The sequence below is a fragment of the Mercurialis annua genome, linkage group LG2 (assembly GCF_937616625.2).
Source record: "Mercurialis annua linkage group LG2, ddMerAnnu1.2, whole genome shotgun sequence".
Taxonomy (NCBI): domain Eukaryota; kingdom Viridiplantae; phylum Streptophyta; class Magnoliopsida; order Malpighiales; family Euphorbiaceae; genus Mercurialis; species Mercurialis annua.
In genome coordinates, this window is record NC_065571.1 from 48,534,339 (window position 1) to 48,553,186 (window position 18,848).

General features: G+C 30.6%; 2 protein-coding genes across 2 annotated transcripts; one reads left to right on the forward strand and one right to left on the reverse strand.

Moving 5' to 3' along the window:
• Nucleotides 1-489: 489 nt before the first annotated feature.
• Nucleotides 490-1,233, reverse strand: LOC126669306 (pathogenesis-related protein PR-1-like). Its single transcript, XM_050362749.2, has one exon. It carries the CDS (start codon nt 1,170-1,172, stop codon nt 645-647), a length of 528 nt encoding a protein of 175 aa, XP_050218706.1. The 5' UTR covers nt 1,173-1,233; the 3' UTR covers nt 490-644.
• Nucleotides 1,234-15,763: 14,530 nt separating this feature from the next.
• LOC126669113 (flavonoid 3-O-glucosyltransferase-like) lies at nt 15,764-18,263 on the forward strand. The gene is made up of 2 exons (XM_050362456.2): nt 15,764-16,431; nt 17,256-18,263. Exons 1-2 carry the CDS (start codon nt 15,939-15,941, stop codon nt 18,122-18,124), a joined length of 1,362 nt encoding a protein of 453 aa, XP_050218413.1. The 5' UTR covers nt 15,764-15,938; the 3' UTR covers nt 18,125-18,263.
• Nucleotides 18,264-18,848: the final 585 nt, after the last annotated feature.

The following is an 18,848-nucleotide window of genomic DNA, read 5'->3' on the forward strand; positions in this document are numbered from 1 at the left end:
CATGTTTAAAAGTGCTTTAAATTAGGTGAGTCAAATTTTTCTTTTTCTTTTTGATAATTTGGGGAGGGGCAAGTCAATTTTTTTTTTTAAACGGATTGACTCGTTTATGATCTAAATTTGTTTAAACTCAATTCAAATCTACTTAATTTTGTTATAAATCATGTCGTTTAAACGGGTCTTGTCAGAAATTGGCAGCCTAATTAAAGTTACCAATTTGATTCTCATGAAGCAACCCATTTGAATAAGGAAAATAATGAGTTATCCTAGAAAAGAAAAATCAACCAACAATTCTATCATTGGGCAGAAAAAAGAGAACAAAAAACTAATAATATTATCTGCATAATGCACCATCTTCTGTTTAAGAGAAAAGCAAGAAAGCTAAAGGCCAAAACTTGTACGATATAGGCAATAGGCTCAAACTAATTCAAGATTAGAAACTTACATCAATAATAATAAATTCATTAAAATTAAATTTAAAGATTAAAAATCTTACATCAATAATAATATATTAATTAAAATTAATTTCAAGATTAATAATAACTTACATAAAGACACTCAGTCCATCAAATAGTAATTATTTTTACAGTAAACACAACAAACTTGCAAAAAGTTTTTTTTAATCAAACACATAAGAAATAATGAACTCAATAAGGTCTTTCTCCATTGAAGTTACCAGGAGGATCATAATTGCAAGTCATGAACACACCTCTACCATCATCACAAGTCACTCTAGCACACCCAATTCTTCTTGTTCTGCTCCAAACAATTTGAGTATAATGTCCACATTCTTCACCTCCATAACAAGAATTGGACCAATAATCGTACCATTTACGCTCCGTAATCCAATCAAAAACGGCCTGAGCCGGTGTCCATCCGTCGCCACTGCCCCAAAAAATGTTCTCACCATATGGTCCATTAGAGTGCCTCAACTCACAGTCGTACCTCCTCTGATTAGCGTACCATTGCGCATAGTTCGCTAGCCTCGCGTCCCAAATTAATGGAGGCATCCGTAGGGCGGCACGAGCCGCATTGTGTGGTGCCAAGAATTCGGTTGCAGTGCCAAAGTATGCATTTTTGTGATGGGCTATGGAAGTAGAAGCATTGGATTGAGTAGCTAGTGATATGAGAATGAGAAAAATGGAGGTGGTGATGAAAATGTAGGAAGTATGCATTTTTCTATTGGAGATATTAAATTAATTTGGACTTACATGTCAATTTGAGAAAGATTGGATATAAGGTACATTTATATTTATAATCTGAGGGGGTAGTTGGATCAGGAGAGAGTGTAAAGTGTCAACTATATGGGGTGGCAAGCATGTTCGATTATGATTGCCACTTTTTTTTTGTACAAAAGTTTTCAATTGCTTAACTACTTTTCTATGACTTTATTATTTCACAAGAGACATTAATTATTAATTATTAAATTTTTGTTTATATTTTCCTTTTTAAAGTAGAGACCATTAATTAAAGACATGAGATGATAAAATGAAGAAGTTATCATCAAACTTAAGTTAAAACCTATGTCATCAAACTTGTAGATATGACATAATATATTTATGTATTTGGTAAAAATACATGAAATCTTTAACTAAACACTCATAAGTAGTTGGTTAGAATTTCTTAACGTAATAGCAATAAAACATATTGCCACAATTAAACAAATTTCTATAGCCACAATTAACATAAAAAAAAATTAAAAACATTTCTATTACCTTAAAATTAACACAGAAAAATTAAGAGTGAGTTGCATTCCGGGAAAAACAGATTTCGTATTAGACCTATGCGACGCAATACCATGACCAGCTCCGGCTCAAGAGGGAAGCCTTTAATGTCTATGATACAAAGAACACCTTAACCCATTTAATCGAGCACTTGATGTGCATACAAATTAGAATACAGTTATTAATGAATCTGGGTACATCGATACAACTAAACAAACTAAGACTTTGAATAAAACGTTACCTGAATTGCGGAGTTTAATATTTTTCGTGGTACATACGAGTTCACTAGAGATGCAATAGGTTTTTTTTTGGTGGATGATGAAGCCGAGTTCTTTTTTTTTGATTTCATACCGTGCCGCATATCTGAGGTTAGATTTGATTAATGGTGATTGATTGCTGTGTCATGTAACATATTGAAGAGCGATGGAAGATGAAACTTCTGGAGAAGGCTGATCGATTGTATTGGCGTTAAACGGTTGAAGAGCTGTTGAAGACGAAGCTATTGGAGAAGCCTGAAGGACGGTAACGTTGTCTATGCTGATTGAGAGAGTTAATGGGTGTGTAGAGTACACATGTCATAATTTTAGAGAGCAACTTGGCAAAACCATGTTAAAAGTTCTTGTGGAGTTCAGAATTATAGTATAGTATAGATATAAATAAGTAAAAAAATCATTTAAATAAATATCAAAAATCAAAAATATTATCATAAATTAATGAAAATAAGTACTTTTAAATATTGTATTTGATGAAAATTCTTACTTTGTTGATGTAGTTTTTAAGAGAATTTATTTTCTAGATTAAATAGGATTTTAAATCGAATGGTTATAATCTTATAGATATAATCAATTTTATAGGATAGTATAAATAGTAGAAGACAGATATTCAAATTATGATATTAATATCCAAGTTAAAATCATAAGAAGTTAATAATAATAAAAGTTTAGGTTGAAAGTAATTTTTTTTTTTATAGTTGGAAAGGGGGAATACTTGTAGAAAGATTTGAACCCACAACTTTGACAGTTTGCTGTCGAGCACTTAATTCAACTATATTCCATAAATTAGGTCGATGCCCGCGCGTTGCGCGGATAAAATCAAATATTTAGTAATCATCTTTGCTTTTATTTGAGAATTTAGAATTATTTAATTTTACCTTGATTTTTTTGAGTGTGGTAGTTTAAAAGCCATTTAAAGTAGTTAATTGATATTATTACGAATTGGTGTTATTATCTAATTATAATTTATGTATAATTTTTCAGATTACTATGAATTTATTTATAATAATTTGGTTAATATATTTAGGGTGACATGATTCTAAATGTTTTATGATACTTAAAGAGTTAGTTATGAAACTAAAGAATATTGTTTTTTTTTTTTTGATAATTGGGGGAGGGGGGAGCGCTTGTGGGAGGAATTGAACCCACGACCTTGACAGTTTGCTGTCCAGCGCTTATACCATTTGAACTACAACTCGTTGGTAACTAAAGAATATTGTTAACTATTTGTGTTTACAAAGTATGACATGAAATACATTTTTAAAATTAAGTAATTTGATTAGTCAAAGTTTAAGTTTATAGAATTTTATGATTTTGATATATAAAGGATTTTTATAATTTTTTGAATATGAGGAGTTTGTTTTAAAATTTAAATATATTTAATTACATTAATAAGCTATAATATTTAATTTATTAATATAAATTTAATAACTAAATAATTTAATTCAATCTAATTTATATTAGTGGTGGAATATGTAATAAATTTTATTTCAAATTATATTATATTAAGCTAAATTAATTAATTTAAAGAGCTTAATCAAAATAAATTTTTAAAAAGCATTGGATGAGCACCATTGGATGCTTTCCCCAATTTCTCTAGCATCTAATGTGGAGCTGTCCCAATTCTTTTATCTTTGATGATGCAAAAGTATTTAGACCTCTAATATTTAATCAAATTCATTTTACTGTTTACTGTGACATTGTTTAGATGGAAATGCTTAGAACTTTTGACGGGATCTATCATTATGCAGATTAGTAAGGACTTCATCATCTTTATTAGCTTGAACAAACTGACTCAAGCCACAGTTAGGTGTACAAAAGCTATATACATAACCACGGTTGCTGTTTGTAGATAACTTATCTGAAGATTTACCATTTCAAATTTTCTGGAAGTACTACAAATATGAAAATACAATAAACAATCAAGATTATAGTTCAATATTAAACTATTAACATAAATTAGTAGTTTTACCTTATCATTAGAGAAAGATGACATGACTTGACTTTTCCATGTCGATATGAACTTTCTATTCCGTCATATTTGCTGCATTGGAAAAGAAATCAAATAGAAATGATCATTAGGTTCCAAATACGAATAATTAATCCGAGCAAATGTGTTATTTTTGGATGATGTAGATTTTCAACGCCCTCTTTCATCATAAATAAAATTCAAAATCTCTTTGTTTGTCTTGTGTTCGATGAATGTAGAAAGAGAAATGAAAGGAAGAGTAAATAAATATTTTAAAGCAACTGTAACTTAGTAACGGTTTTAATAATGTGATTAAATATGAAAAATTTGAAGAGTTTGGTGAATTGAAAAGTTCATGGCAAAGAAAAATCGTAATTTCTGTATTTAAGAGAACTTAAATTAGAAGGTTATGTGACTACAATGGAGTAACAGTCTAATAAATATAAAAAACTTGAAAAGTTAGAAGTGAATTTAAAAGTTTATGGCAATGAAAGTTCATGAGTGTGTTCAATGGGAGTGAACATAAGCAAGATAATTCATTCTTACTTAAGTTTGAAGTATCCACATGTCTGAATTAAGGAGCACCACTTGTCAAAATTGTGCTAAAAGTTAATTGGGAGTTCAGAATTATAGTATAGTATAGATATAGTAAAATATTAATTCAACTATATTCGATAAAAAATGAAGAATGTAAGCATTTTGCATTTGTGTTTGGATTTTCTTTTTCCTCTTTAAAATCCTCTTTAAAATCTACCCATATTTTTATGATCCAATTTTAGGGCCTGTTTGGTTCAGCTGTTTCTTATAGCTGGTGGCTGTTACCTGTTGCTAATAGCTATTAGCTGTTGGCTGGTAGCTGATAGCTAATAGATCATGAGTGTTTGGTGAAATTCAATTAGTTATAGCTGTTTATATATAAAATGACCATAAAGGACATAATTTTTATTTTTATTTATTAAATTATAAATATATTATATCATATATTATTTAATAAAAATATTAAAAATTATTTTTTTATTAAAAAACAATATTTAATTGAAACTTATTTAGATATTTTTAATAAATTTATATTAAATATTTTAAAAAATTATTAAACTATAGTTGTTTTAATATAAATAAAATAATTTTATATAATTTATAAATGATTAGAGTTAAAAATAATTTAAATAATTTTATATATTAAAAAAATGATATATTCTAATAGGGGTAATTGTGTCTAAATAATTAAAAATATTGAAACAGCTATCAGCTGTTGGCAAAAAGCTCCAAAATGGAGCTTTTCAAACAGTAGCTGTTGCAGGTTTAAAATGCTCCAAAAGCTCTAAAAAAAATTCTCACCAAACACCTTGGTGGAGTTTTTTGAAAAGCAAAAGTTAAAAATTCCACCAAAAAACTGAACCAAACACATTATTTATGTTTCAAATAGACCTCGATGCATCATATTTTGAGGGGACTGTGGCCCCTCCTGGTTTCTAAGTAGGTCCGTCACTATAATATGGACGTATATTTGAACTACTTCATGTTCAAAGTGTCACGTTAGATCCCATAAAAAATAAATTAACTACTTCATGTTCAAAGGCTTTTTAAGCTGTTTTCAAAATATTAAATGCGTTTTCAACATCTTTTCAAAAACAGAGGACCAACTGGATCTTCAGACTGATATATTGAATCATTTTTGCATTCTCTTATATTGAGGACCAGTAGTTTGTAGAATGGACGAAGTTTGGCACCTAACTCCATAATAGACACATATATACTTTAAGAAAGCAAAAGGTAGGTCGTTCCTAAATTTAATTTAATGAACTATAGGGTTGTTTAAACATAAATATCAGTAGTTCATAGAGTTTGAATAGGTTTTCCATAAATATTCAGTTTGAATAAACACCGGCGTAGACAAATTCTTTTAGCGAGAGAGCGAACCGTAAAAAAAATATTCTGATTAATAATTTTAATTTACCAACTAGGGCAGAGCTTTTATGAAAAAAATTATATTTACTATCAATTTCGACCAGAGCAGGTGCCCAGACCCGCTTGTAAGCGACTCTGTTACAGACTAAATAGATTGTACAACAAAATATACTTATAGAAATGATTGAGACTCTTAGAGCGGTTTTGACTTCCCCCCTCTATGAATATTAGTTGCGGTTTACAGTATTATTACACAACAGACACATTCTTTTATTATATGGTACATGAGATGTTTTGGACGAATTCGAACTATAAGACGATATTAATATGCCCAAATCCATACTAATCTCGAGTATGATATAGGCCCTTACAGGAGACAAATTCTAACACAAAATTATAAACGGCAGCATACATGATTATAGTTTAAACTCGTGACCACTTAAGTTAGAAAAGTTCCTTACTAGCTCACTTGTCGGGTTAGTATGTTTTGTGATTACCCAACTATATACTTTTAACAAAACGGTTACCAACATTTGTTTGTAATATTTTGGTATCCCAACTAATAATTTTGAGAAACGGGATCCACTTGTTTTATATGAATTTTTACTTACATGGACGCCCTCCGTTTTTTAGCTTTTAATGCCATATTACTCACGAGTACTAAAACGACATGCATTACATAACCAAACGGCAAGATATATGCACAAACTTTGCTATTAAATGAGTGGTAACCTTTTATTTTCAAAATATATTAGTTGGATTAATAAAATATTACCATTAAAATGTTCATAGCTGTTTTTTAAAAGGTGCATAGTTCAATAACCGCAATTTTTTTTAACCCTCACTTGCCTTTGCAAAGGCTATTTTAATAAATGCCGGAATGTTGTTAATTTTTTTGTTTAGGTTACTACAAGAAAATTGAAAGATTAGGTGAAAAAGATTAAGGCCAAACTCATTTTAAGGCCTGTCTTTTAAAAAATTTATTTACTATGCCTTTTTTAGAAAACATTTATGAGTCCTTATGCTTAATTAGTTTTAAATTTCGAAGAAAAAAAATTGGACAGAAAAGAGCATATCGTTACACTCACCGTGAAACGCGTGTAAGCCGGAATTTAAATGTCTATCTGACTCAGCACATTGATAAAATGAGCCGTATCATAAAATTTAGAGAGGAACAAAATAAATTAAAATTCAAAAAGTACACGGACCTATTGAATAAATAAATTTGAAAGTGCAATCAAATATATATATAAAAATTAAAAAGTATAAAAACTTTTTTATTTCATACGTGAAAATTGTTAATCCCTTAACGGCGATTGGACGTACATCCACCACTTCTATCTAGAAAGGATCTGCTATATAAAAAATTAAAAGTACAAAGGTTTATTGAATGATTAACTTTAAAGAAGTCATATAAATAAAAAAATTAAACATATAGGGACCTTTTGACGAGATTAGCCAAAGGTTTTTGTACCATGTTTCCAAATTATGGTCTATCCCAACTTCTTAGTATAAAAACAAGTGGTGTATAACAATTAACATGAAGTGGACTGAATTTTGGAAATTTCCGGTCTTTAAGATCTAGCTCAATTTGCAGATTATATGTTTAAGTAACAAAATGTGAGGGAAGAAAGTTTAGGTTCCGACGTATGAATTAGACAAATAAATGATGTTGTGAGTAGGGTGTGAAAAATAATATCAAGATGAATAATCGATCGATCCGATAAATTTAGTTCTATTCAGTTTAATAATATAATTAGCTTCTGAGTTGAATGCTAAATAATTTCAGCTCTCGTCAAAAAAAAAATCCAGCTCAGTTGTAATACAAACAGAATAAAAATATCAAATTGAATCGAAAAATAATAATCAAACTAATTCTATTGGTTTTGTTTTCTTTGGTTTGATTTTTTTTATTTCTTTTTGAATTTGGTTTGATTTAAATTACTTCTTTAAAAATGTGGTTCAATTCGATTATTTCAAAGATAAGGTGTTTGATTTTGTCGAGTCAGCTGCAAATAGCTCGAATAGCCCACGAATTGATCCAATTCGGTTGAACTTTTAAATAGGCCGTTTGGTTCAAGGTGCCAAATAAAAATTATTTTATTTTTATATGGTTATTTGAACTTTTCTATATGTGAAGTGACACATTTGAATCTTTTTTCTTTTAATAATGCTAGAATGATAGACTTCTTTAAGCTGTTTTTAAAACATAATATGCATTTTAGCACCTCTTTAAATATGAAGGAGCAACTTAATCTACATACTAAATGTAGAGGTGGCAAATGAAAAGTCAAATGAAAAAGTTATATATAAGTCTTTAAAAAAAAGTTGAAGGAAAAAAGTTGAATTTCTAAAATTAGATACAATTGAAACGTAAAAGTGTAAATTTGGATACAATTGATAATTTTAGAACGTGAAAATAGAATTGGAAAAGCACTAAAAGTCGAGATTTTTAGGAGTTAAACCTTAATTAAATTGTGCCCTACCTGAAATTATAGTCTCACTTCGTCACTGAATGTGGATACCCATGTCAAACCCTTTTATTACCTTTATTTTAAGGGATAATGTCATAAAATTCACCAACTTTACATGTTTTTTCAATTTAATCATGTTCTTTAAAATTTCTCAAAAACATACACCAACTTTCATTTTTTCCTAATTCATACACGGTGCTGACGTGACACTTATTCATTGGTGCAATTTGCTGAGGTATAAGTTATTATTTACTAATAAATGAGTGACATGTCAACACCATGTATGAATTTGGGAAAAAATGAAAGTTAGTGTATGTTTATGAGAAGTTTTAAAGAACGTGATTAAATTGAAAAAACATGTAAAGTTGGTGAATTTTATGACATTATCCCTTATTTTAATGAGTTAAAAGATTTTCGCCCATTTACTACGAATTTAATAAATAACCACCTTTTTATAATTCATACTCTTTATATAACTAGTTTCGCATTACGTGCTATGCACGTGGCTCGTAACGTAACTCGTCAATGAACATATTAGTAAATTTAGTATAATTATATTAATTTTTTATTTATAATTAATATTAAATTAATTAAAAAAATTTATAGAAGTAAATATAATATATTCGGTTATAATTTTTTTTCATACTGAATTTATTCTTCTTTTGGTTTTATAATAACCATAATTGAATAATTAACTTAATTTTATTAATTTCTATCTTTAGAAATAATAAGATAGAAATTTAAATAATAATATATTAATCAAATACAATATTTTAATTTTATAGTTCAATCAAATTAAAAGATAGGTATTCCTACTAATTTGGAGACAATTTAATTATTTTTATATACTAAAAATTAAATTGGAGATAATTTACCTATCTATTCTAATTAAAACTTTAATTACAATAATTATTAATTAAATAACTATATTAAAAGTGGCTGAGAGTACCCATACCTATCCATCTATAAAAGCACGAATGACTATAAAATCTTTATTTAGTAGTAAACTGAAAATGATTATTCAGTAAATTTGTCTGTCCCCCTTTCCTCATCCGTGCTTTTATAGATGGATAGGTATGGGAGGATAAATGGGTATATGGGTGAAAATCGCATTCTCTAACTTAATGTAGTGGCATATTTATTCCTTTTCTCTCTCTTATATTCAGGACCGGTTATTTGTAGAATGGACGAAGTTTTGGCACCTAGCTCCACAATAGACACCAAGACTTTTAGAAAGAAACAAGCCGTTCATAAAAATTAAATGTATGCACATGCACTATAGGGATGGCTAACACAAAAATTTCTAATTTATAGTTTTGAATAGCTTTTCCATAAATATTCCGTTTGAATAGAGACTACATTTCGAAATAGCTTTTCCATAAATATTCAGTTTGAATAGAGAGAGACTACAACAAAATGTATGCTTAAAATCACTAACCCTTCATGACTTTCCGGACAAACTTTAATTTCAGTTCAGAATTTTTTTTAATTTTTGATTTAAAAGCCGGTAAATTCCTACCGTCCATTTCTTGACTCGCGCCATTAACATTCGTTTATGTGACACTTATAAAATAAAACTAAATAAAAATAAATAAAAACATATATAGCTCCACCTCATCTAACATGTCATCATAAAACCGTTATTAAAATTCAAAAAACACTAAAAAGATAAACCCATTGAATTCTAGCCGCCATCACTTATGCCGCCTGAACCCACCTCCACTGCCTGAATTCACTATCGTTTCTTCTTCTTCTTTTTCAGACGAACCCAGGTTCGTCTAGGGACGAACATAGCTGTTCGTATGAGGACAAAGAAATTTGTTTGAAGATGAACCCAATCGGGATCGGTTAAGGACAACTGGGCGGGTCTCCACCCATAACAATCTTTCATCAGCGGTGGCCAGAATGGGAGAAGGCGGCGGTAGGAGTAGGGAAGGACGGCGACGGGAGTGGGTAGCAATTTTAGGGTTTATTTTTTAAAGATTTTTTTAGGTTATAGGGGTATTTTTAGGTATTTACGATTTTATGATAATGTCCCAAATGAGATGTAGCTGATATATATATATATATAAAATTCAAGTACCACATATTAGAGAATGCTAATCGTATGAGTTATAAAAAAAATAGACAAAAGGAATAAACTGCTTTTAAATTGAAGATAGGCTGGAATTGAAGTTTTGGAACGACCGTGATATAAGATCTGAAAGTCAATGACTTTGGTGATTTTAAGTCCAAAATGTACTTATAGAGATGTTTAAAACTATTACAGTGGTTTTAACTGTCTCTCTTTATGAGTATTAGTTGCATTTTACAGTATCATTATATTAGGGGGGCAATATGATTAACATTCGTCGCTAAATCCATCAAAATAATTGGTGGGAGTGCTCCCTCCAACTTTAGCGACGAATTCCAATTTAAATGACGATGTGGCGACGGATTCCAATTTAAATGACGATTTGGCGACGGATTCCAATTTAAATGACAACTTTAGCGATAGATTCCAATTTAAATGACGATTTAGCGACATATTTTAATTATGCATTTGATCAATAAATAACAATATATCAAAATTAATAAATAACACAATAAATTTACGTGGTTGTGCATTAAAGCGTACATACACAGACGAAAAATAGTACAAAATTGATGGAACACCAAATAGAGAATATCTCTAATAAAAATGTTTTTAGAAAAAAACTCACAAGTGTTTAACTATTTACAAGAAGTAACCCAAAAGGTTTATGATTAACTTATAGTACTCACATCACACGCACCCCCCTTCCCCTTGTTCACATCAATATTTAATGTAAATTGTGTGTTTGGTTCTTTAATTCTGATTCTAAAAGATGAATACGCTAGGGTATTTACGGTGAGTAAATAATTCATATGGAATTAATTATAATTAAATAATACTTCCTAATTAGCCAATAATAATAAAAAAATCGTTCACCCAAATACTCCACAATAATATCATTAGAATTCTGAACATATTCCAATATAATTCTTATACCATTTGAGCTACAACTCACTAGAACTGCAGAAGCAATTTAAATTAAATGCTGGAAAGAGATTATTTGTAGGTGCAGTATTATATTGGCGGTTTCAATCTACGAAAATGTCTCTTATTTTGAGAGGTTTTATTCCATTTGAAGAAAGATTATGTTCTTTGTGCTTTGAGGAAGAGGATTCACTCCACATAGTTCTTCATTGTTCCTTTGCATGGAGAACTTGGAATTACTTATTAGCTTTGAGTAACAGATCATGGGTTATCCCGTCTTCGTTGGTTCATCTTTATTGGCAGTGATTTTCTCTCGCCAAGAGGAAGTTTAATGATCTTTGGATGTTGGTTTGATCTTTTACGGTTTGGGAATTATGGAAGGATATGAACTTAAGAGTTTTCAACAATGAGTTTCTTACTCCGGAGAAGGTTTCGTTTATGATCATTAGCAAGGCAGTAATTTATTATAAATCTTGCATCCAGAATTTCCTTATTCGTGTGGTGATGTTATTAGAAATCTGGATTTGATTTGTACTCAAACATGATGTTATTTGTTTTTTGCCTCTACACCTTGTGGTAGTGCTAATAATTGATCATTTTTATCAAAAATATATATATGAAAAGTAGTTTACTTTTAGTAGGTTTTTATTTTCATAGGACTACAATTTTTTTTACTAGAAAAGATAGGATTTATTGATTATAAAATTCCGACTTTGAGAGTATCAGATTTAGTCAAAACATTTGAATTAAAGAGTTACAACAAAAACTGTTTTCTCTAGGGTCTTTTTTTGGAAATGAAATGTGCTACTTAGTTAATAGGTTTTTTAACAAAATAAAATGAAATAAAATTAAAAGTTTCTCTTTATTTCCTAGTGATAAATCACCAAATGGACTATGTACTCCAAGCTACTTGAAGCACCAGAAAACAAGGGTCAGACAGAACACCAGTGAGGGTCACCGAATGTCTGCTCCGACAGTCTAGTACAATATTTAGTAGGGTAAGAATAAGAGAGAAAATAAATTGTGGAAAAAAGAGAAGTACCTTTACGATTTTCACATAAGGTGGCTTTTATAGCTTCACACGTGCAAACTTGGTTGAGTTATCCTTCTTATTCTTTTTTCGGTTTCCACTTTTCTGTTATAATGATGTGTCCTCTTCTACTACGTCTAGAGTGGTCAGCTATATGTGTCTTGCGCGAGGAACATTCTCCTCGTGTGTCAAAGAATCTTCTATGGTCCCCAAAGATTTGTTAGGCTCGCTGCTGCTTGGCATATAGTTCTTTTCTCCTTATTCATATGAGCGAGAAACTCTTTTAAACCGATATATAGATATCCTAGTGCCCATATTATCTTTCATATTATGATATCATGGTATTATTTTAGGTTGGATTCTAGGGCTTGGCTTCCCTGATAATTCGACTTATAACTACTTCCAAGTCTGAGCTATGCTCTGTAATCTGGTGCCTTTATGGTTATTTATCTTGATTTTAACGTCGTATCTCGGGCTATTGAGCCCAGAATAATCACTTGTCTTATACTTCGGCTAATCATTTGTTTATCTGACTTAGCAATAGTCTTTTTAGACGAGGTTGCTTCGCCCCTAATGGACGTTACCATTACACTATCACCTATAATCATGTATCACTACATAAAATCTATATTCATAATGCTGGAACATTGACACCAATTTTTATTATGACCGGTTTGTGGCCAGATTAGTATACACATCGGAATAGAAACCTTTCGATAGGTATTTAATTATAGATTTGATAAACAAATAACAACATAGCAAACTTAATAAATAACACAAGAGATTTACGTGGTTTGACATTAAAGCGTACATACACAGGCGAAAGAATCGAGCCATCCACTAATCATTAAAGGAGTACAAAATTGGTGAAAAATCACCAAATAGAGAACATTTCAAGTAAAATGCCCTTAGAAGAAAACCACAAAGTGTTTAACTCTCTACAACAAGTAAATCAAAGGGTGAGGAGTAACTTATATTCTTCACACCTCACACCCCACTTTTCTCCTTATTTACATCAATATGTCTATATTGTGTGTTCGGTTCCTTTTTGATTCTAATTCTAAATTATGAACAACATAGGGTATTTATAGTGAATAAATAATTTATATGACATTAAAAGTGTTAATCCTAATTGGACTATACTTTTTAATTAGCCGATGACAACAAAATTATGTAAACTATTTGGAGCTTAAACCTTGTAGCAAGGAAGATGACTTCTCTAAGAACCAAAGCCTTAATAGAGCTGAAGAAGAAATTGAATTAAATATGCATGCTATAGAGAAAATTATTCTTTCCAAGTGATCTCTTGCCATATAAGCACCAACTCCGGTTTTAGAATCTAAATGAATAGTTTTGTCAAAGTTTATTTTGACGACGTCAAACTGACGAGGTTTTCAACAGTGCATACTCTCGTTAGCAGATTTAGATTTATTGCTTGAGTGGGTCTGAGAACATTATTCACAGCAGGAGCAGTGAATTCCCCTTATAGCCGATGCGCCATTGAAGTCTGCCAGGGGTCGCTATATTCGTCCCTAAAAATTAACAGATTCACACAGCTTAGTTCCACAGGTCCGTCTTGTTTACTGCTGTAGATAGAGCCACCCATAATTCCTATAATTATGCTGAAGACATAGCAGCTGTTCAAAGATAATTGTTGACTACCCAACCAAGATGTTTCCACAAAAGAGCGATGGAAGTAAAGATGACTCAACGGTTTGACGTTTGTACAAAAGGGGCAGAGATCAGACCTCCCCGAGATACGGCCATGAATATTCCCATTTGAATCCAACCCATTGTTTTAAGCTTTTCAAACATAAAATTTAGACACTTCCATGCCTCTCCCTCCACCAAAAATTAGTTAAATTTTAATTGCAATTCTAGCTCTATCTATCTATCTATAATTTATCTATATTGATATTTATCTGTAACATATATAAAAATATATTAGCGAGGGAAACACTTCCATTCATGAGAAAAATACCCTCTTCATAATTTATTGACTTAGACTGTTAGAAACCTTTTATAATCCTAATCAACCACTAATGCTTTCATAGAAATAATTAATTTTTCTACATGGCATCTCGACTTTATCTATTAAAAAGTTTTCCTAATCCTAATCAACCATTTAAAAATTTAAAAATCATAATCAACAATCTTAAATATAAATAACAAAATACTCCCTCTGTCCCGTTTAAGAAGTCCCATATTCTATTTTGGGATGTCCCATTTAAAAAGTCTCATTACTATTTTTAGAATATTTTTCCATTGAATACCCTATTTTACCCTTATTTTAGTTATCTTAAAAGAGTTTTATGAAAAATTCCACTATCATTAATAGGGGCAAAATATGAAAAAACATAAAAAGACAAGAATAATTAATGTTTTCTTAATCTGTGTGTAAAGTCAAATGAGACTTTTAAAGTGGGACGGAGGGAGTACTAATTAACAAATATTACATATATATATATTTGTTAATACAAATTTATATATTTAATCTGTCGTGTAAATTAAAAATTGACTTTTTTATATTTATTAATATAAACAATACATTAATGGATCACATTATCAATCACTATATTAATTAATCATGTACATCACACCTACATTAAAAGTAGATAAAAATAAATTGTTACAAATAGAAATACGACCATTCATAGCTTAAATTTTGGGGTTGTAAGAAATAGATCTCAAAATTCATATACAATTAGTACATTTTATACGTTGCCGCGCGTCTTGATATGAGTATAAGTATTAGCTTATTATATTATTATAAAAGAAAATTACATGCAATAATCTCAAATATAATCATGATACATATATAATTAAAAAATTACGTTTAATAATCTCAAATATAAATCATGATAAACAAAAAAAACTATAAACCACGTGTAATGCACGTACACAACAAACTAGTTATATTAAAAAGTGTTTACTTGTATTTGATATTTAAAAGCTAAAAAAATAAAAATAAATTATAGTTCTAGCAAATTATAACTTTTTTACAAAATAGTTACTGAATTATAAAAATTACAAAGCGGCTAACACATGCACTATTATTTTTTATAAAAAGGTTACTAGTTTATTGTCTTATTATTCATCTTTTTTTTATCCTTATCATCAAGATGGTAATTTTTTTTGTAAAAAAATAATAATCCGATAACTGTTTTATATTTTAGTAACCATTTTATTAAAAACTATAATTATATAACTATTTATAATTTTTATGAATTCGGTAACTATTTTATAAAAAAATTATGTTTCGGTAACTGCAAAAATATTTAACCAATTTTTCAATAAACAATTTATAACAGAGCTACTGAATTATCCAACAAACACTGGGCTCTGCGGTCAAAACAACAACTACCACTCATCAAACCTACCACCAAAATCTGTCACAATATTTATGCGACCCTAAAGTTAAGTTAACAGACATTAATCAGTACAACAAATATCTAATTTCTAAACTTCTTCACTCTATATATTCACAAAACAAACCAACTCTAATCATTCAAGACCCCTCCAATATTAATTTTTCATTCAAATAACTCAACAAAACCACCACCATAATGCCAGAAACCAACGATCATTTCACCAAGCACATAGCAGTTCTCGCATTTCCATTTGCAACCCATGCAGCTCCTCTTCTCAGCCTTGTTTTCAAGCTCTCAAAAGCTTCCCCTCATGCAAGATTTTCATTCTTCAGCACTGCTCAGTCCAACTCCGCCATTTTTAAAGAGTATCAGCCTTCTGATGGCTCTGTGAAGCCCTATAATATTGAAGATGGAATTTCGCCGGATTATGTTTTCTCAGGGAACCCTCTTGAGCCTGTGGAGATGTTCTTGAAAGCTACTCCGTGGAATTTTGAGAGGGCTATGAAATCAGCTGTGAAAGATTGTGGAATGCGGTTTAGTTGTATTATTACGGATGCTTTTTTCTGGTTCGGTGCTGATATGGCGCGAGATTTGCAGATTCCTTGGGTTGCTCTGTGGACTGCTGGACCTCGTTCTGTTATCATGCACCTTGAAACTGAGGTTATTAGAGATAAACTGGGAATTAATGGTAATTCTTTAATTTGTTTACTTATCTTCTTTCTATTATTTATGTGTGTTTTGTTGGGTTAATTGCAAATTAATACATAAATTTTACTCTAATTTGCAATTACAACAAACTTTAAGACTTGACAATTATCACAGCAATTTTTATTTTTTGATAAATTGGTACACCGAATTAGAAAAATACTAAGACATTGTAATATATAGTCACGTGTTGTTGAATGATCGGTTGGTGTACCAATTTTCCAAGAAAATGAAAACTAATTACCAAGTTTTAAAGTTCGTGGTGTAATTGCAAATTAGGATAAAGTTCATATATTAATTTACAATTTTTTTTTTGATCTTGGTATGGAAAATAGTTAACTAAGGGTGTGCAAAACTTAAAATTAAACTGAGAAAATTAGTTTGGTTCAGTTGATATTAAAAGACTTATTTTTCTGTTGGATTTTGATAGGAAAAAATTAGTTAATTTTTTTGTATAAATTCAATCGATTAAGTTTGAAAAACTACGTTTCCTGAAATTTCAGTTTGACTCTGTTACAAAAAAAAAAAAAATTGATTGAATGCACACCGAATAGTTAGGTGAAACCAACTATGTATAATTATTATGAATTTTCTGTTCATAGTTCGACATTATGTGTCCTGAGAATTTGTCCGTACTATGCTATTTTGGAGGGTGGTTGATATAATTAATTTTCAAATTATTTTATTTTGAATGAAACATTTTAATTTAGTTTATTTCAATAATTAAAATTTTAATTATTTTCTGCTTATAGTTGTTGAAGGTTTATATCTGACCAGTCTAATATTTAATCTGATTTCTCATTATAGCTGGAGGAACTATCCAATTAGACAAAACACTGAACTTCATTCCAGGATTTGAAAGCCTACCTGCAACTCACGTACCTGAAGATGTAATAACAAAAGACCTGACTGCACCATTTCCAGCAATGTTACACAAAATGGGACTAAACCTACCAAAAGCAGCTGCAGTTTGCATTAACTCGTTCGAAGAAATCGACACTATTCCGCTCAATAATCTCAAATCGACACTCGAAAATTTTCTAAACATCGGTCCGCTTCTACTAACACCACCGCCCCAGATACCCCACGATCCGCAAGGCTGTCTAGATTGGCTAGACAACAAAAAACAAGACTCTATAGTCTACATTAGCTTCGGAAGCGTGATAGTTCCGCCCCCTCACGAGCTAACAGCGTTAGCAGAAGCGCTAGAGGATGGTGGATTTCATTTTATCTGGTCGTTCAGAGGAAACCCTAACGAGAAACTACCGAAAGGGTTTCTCGACAGGACTAAAGAGAACGGAAAGGTGGTTTCCTGGGCGCCGCAGCAGCAGATTTTGCAACATAGTTCGATCAGGGCGTTTATGACGCATAGCGGATGGAATTCTGTGCTGGAGAGCATTGTTGGTAGTGTGCCTTTGATATGCAGGCCGTTCTTCGGCGATCAGCAGCTTAATAGTTGGACAATTGAATCTGTATGGGGCATTGGTGTGGAGGTTGAAGGTGGGAAAATTACTAAAGATAGCGCGACGAAAGCATTAGAGGCTGTTTTGGTGAATGAAGAAGGACAGAAAATGAAGGATAAAGTTGATCATCTCAATAAACTTGCTTTTGATGCTGTTAGTTCAGAAGGTAGCACAACTGCTAATTTTGAGACATTGATAAATATTGTTACTTAGTAGTTCTCAAGCTAACTTATATGTGTACTTTATTGGATTAGCTAGGCTTCTGCCATATCTCTTTTTTTGTTATGTACCCAGCTATATGTAATGACAAGAAAAAAAATTACAAGTATAAATGAAAAAACAACTTAAGGTATGTTGGAAAATCTATGCGCGCAGCAGAACGATCGAAACAATGACAATTTACGAAAGAACAAAAAAAATTGTAGAATATACTTTGAACAACAATAATAAATAAAATAGTGAATAAAAAATCAATCACATACAAGAAAGTTTCAGTCTCAAGCTGTGAAATTTGGGTTTCATTCGGATTTATACATAAAAACTTGTCCTGCAGATTTTCTGCACATAAACTGTTTGATGATATGCCACTGCCAGAAAGTAATTGATTTAGAATATTGTTGGAATCTGATAGATTGATGGGTATGTGCAACATGGACTAATGATGGTTTGGTATTTTTTAGACGAATATTGAAGGCTCAAATTAAGCCTAATCAATTTTGTGAGGATTTTCAAGAACCCATTTGCGAGCATCAGAATCGCATTATACATGTTTGATGAAATGACCATAAGTGGAAGGAAGAGATTCCCTCACCATCAAAAAGAAGAGGCGTAAGTCATTCTATATAGAATAACTATTCGATTTTACTGAATAATAACTATTCCATTCCGCACTTATTTTATGAACCAAACACGACATATTTGACCTGTTTTCAAGAAA

Bases quoted from the DNA above. Each gene is read 5' to 3' on its own strand.
- LOC126669306 (XM_050362749.2), bottom strand. From the start codon at position 1,172: ATGCATACTTCCTACATTTTCATCACCACCTCCATTTTTCTCATTCTC.
- LOC126669113 (XM_050362456.2), top strand. From the start codon at position 15,939: ATGCCAGAAACCAACGATCATTTCACCAAGCACATAGCAGTTCTCGCA. The intron at 16,432-17,255 runs GTAATTCTTTAA...TTCTCATTATAG, and splicing joins AGATAAACTGGGAATTAATG to CTGGAGGAACTATCCAATTA.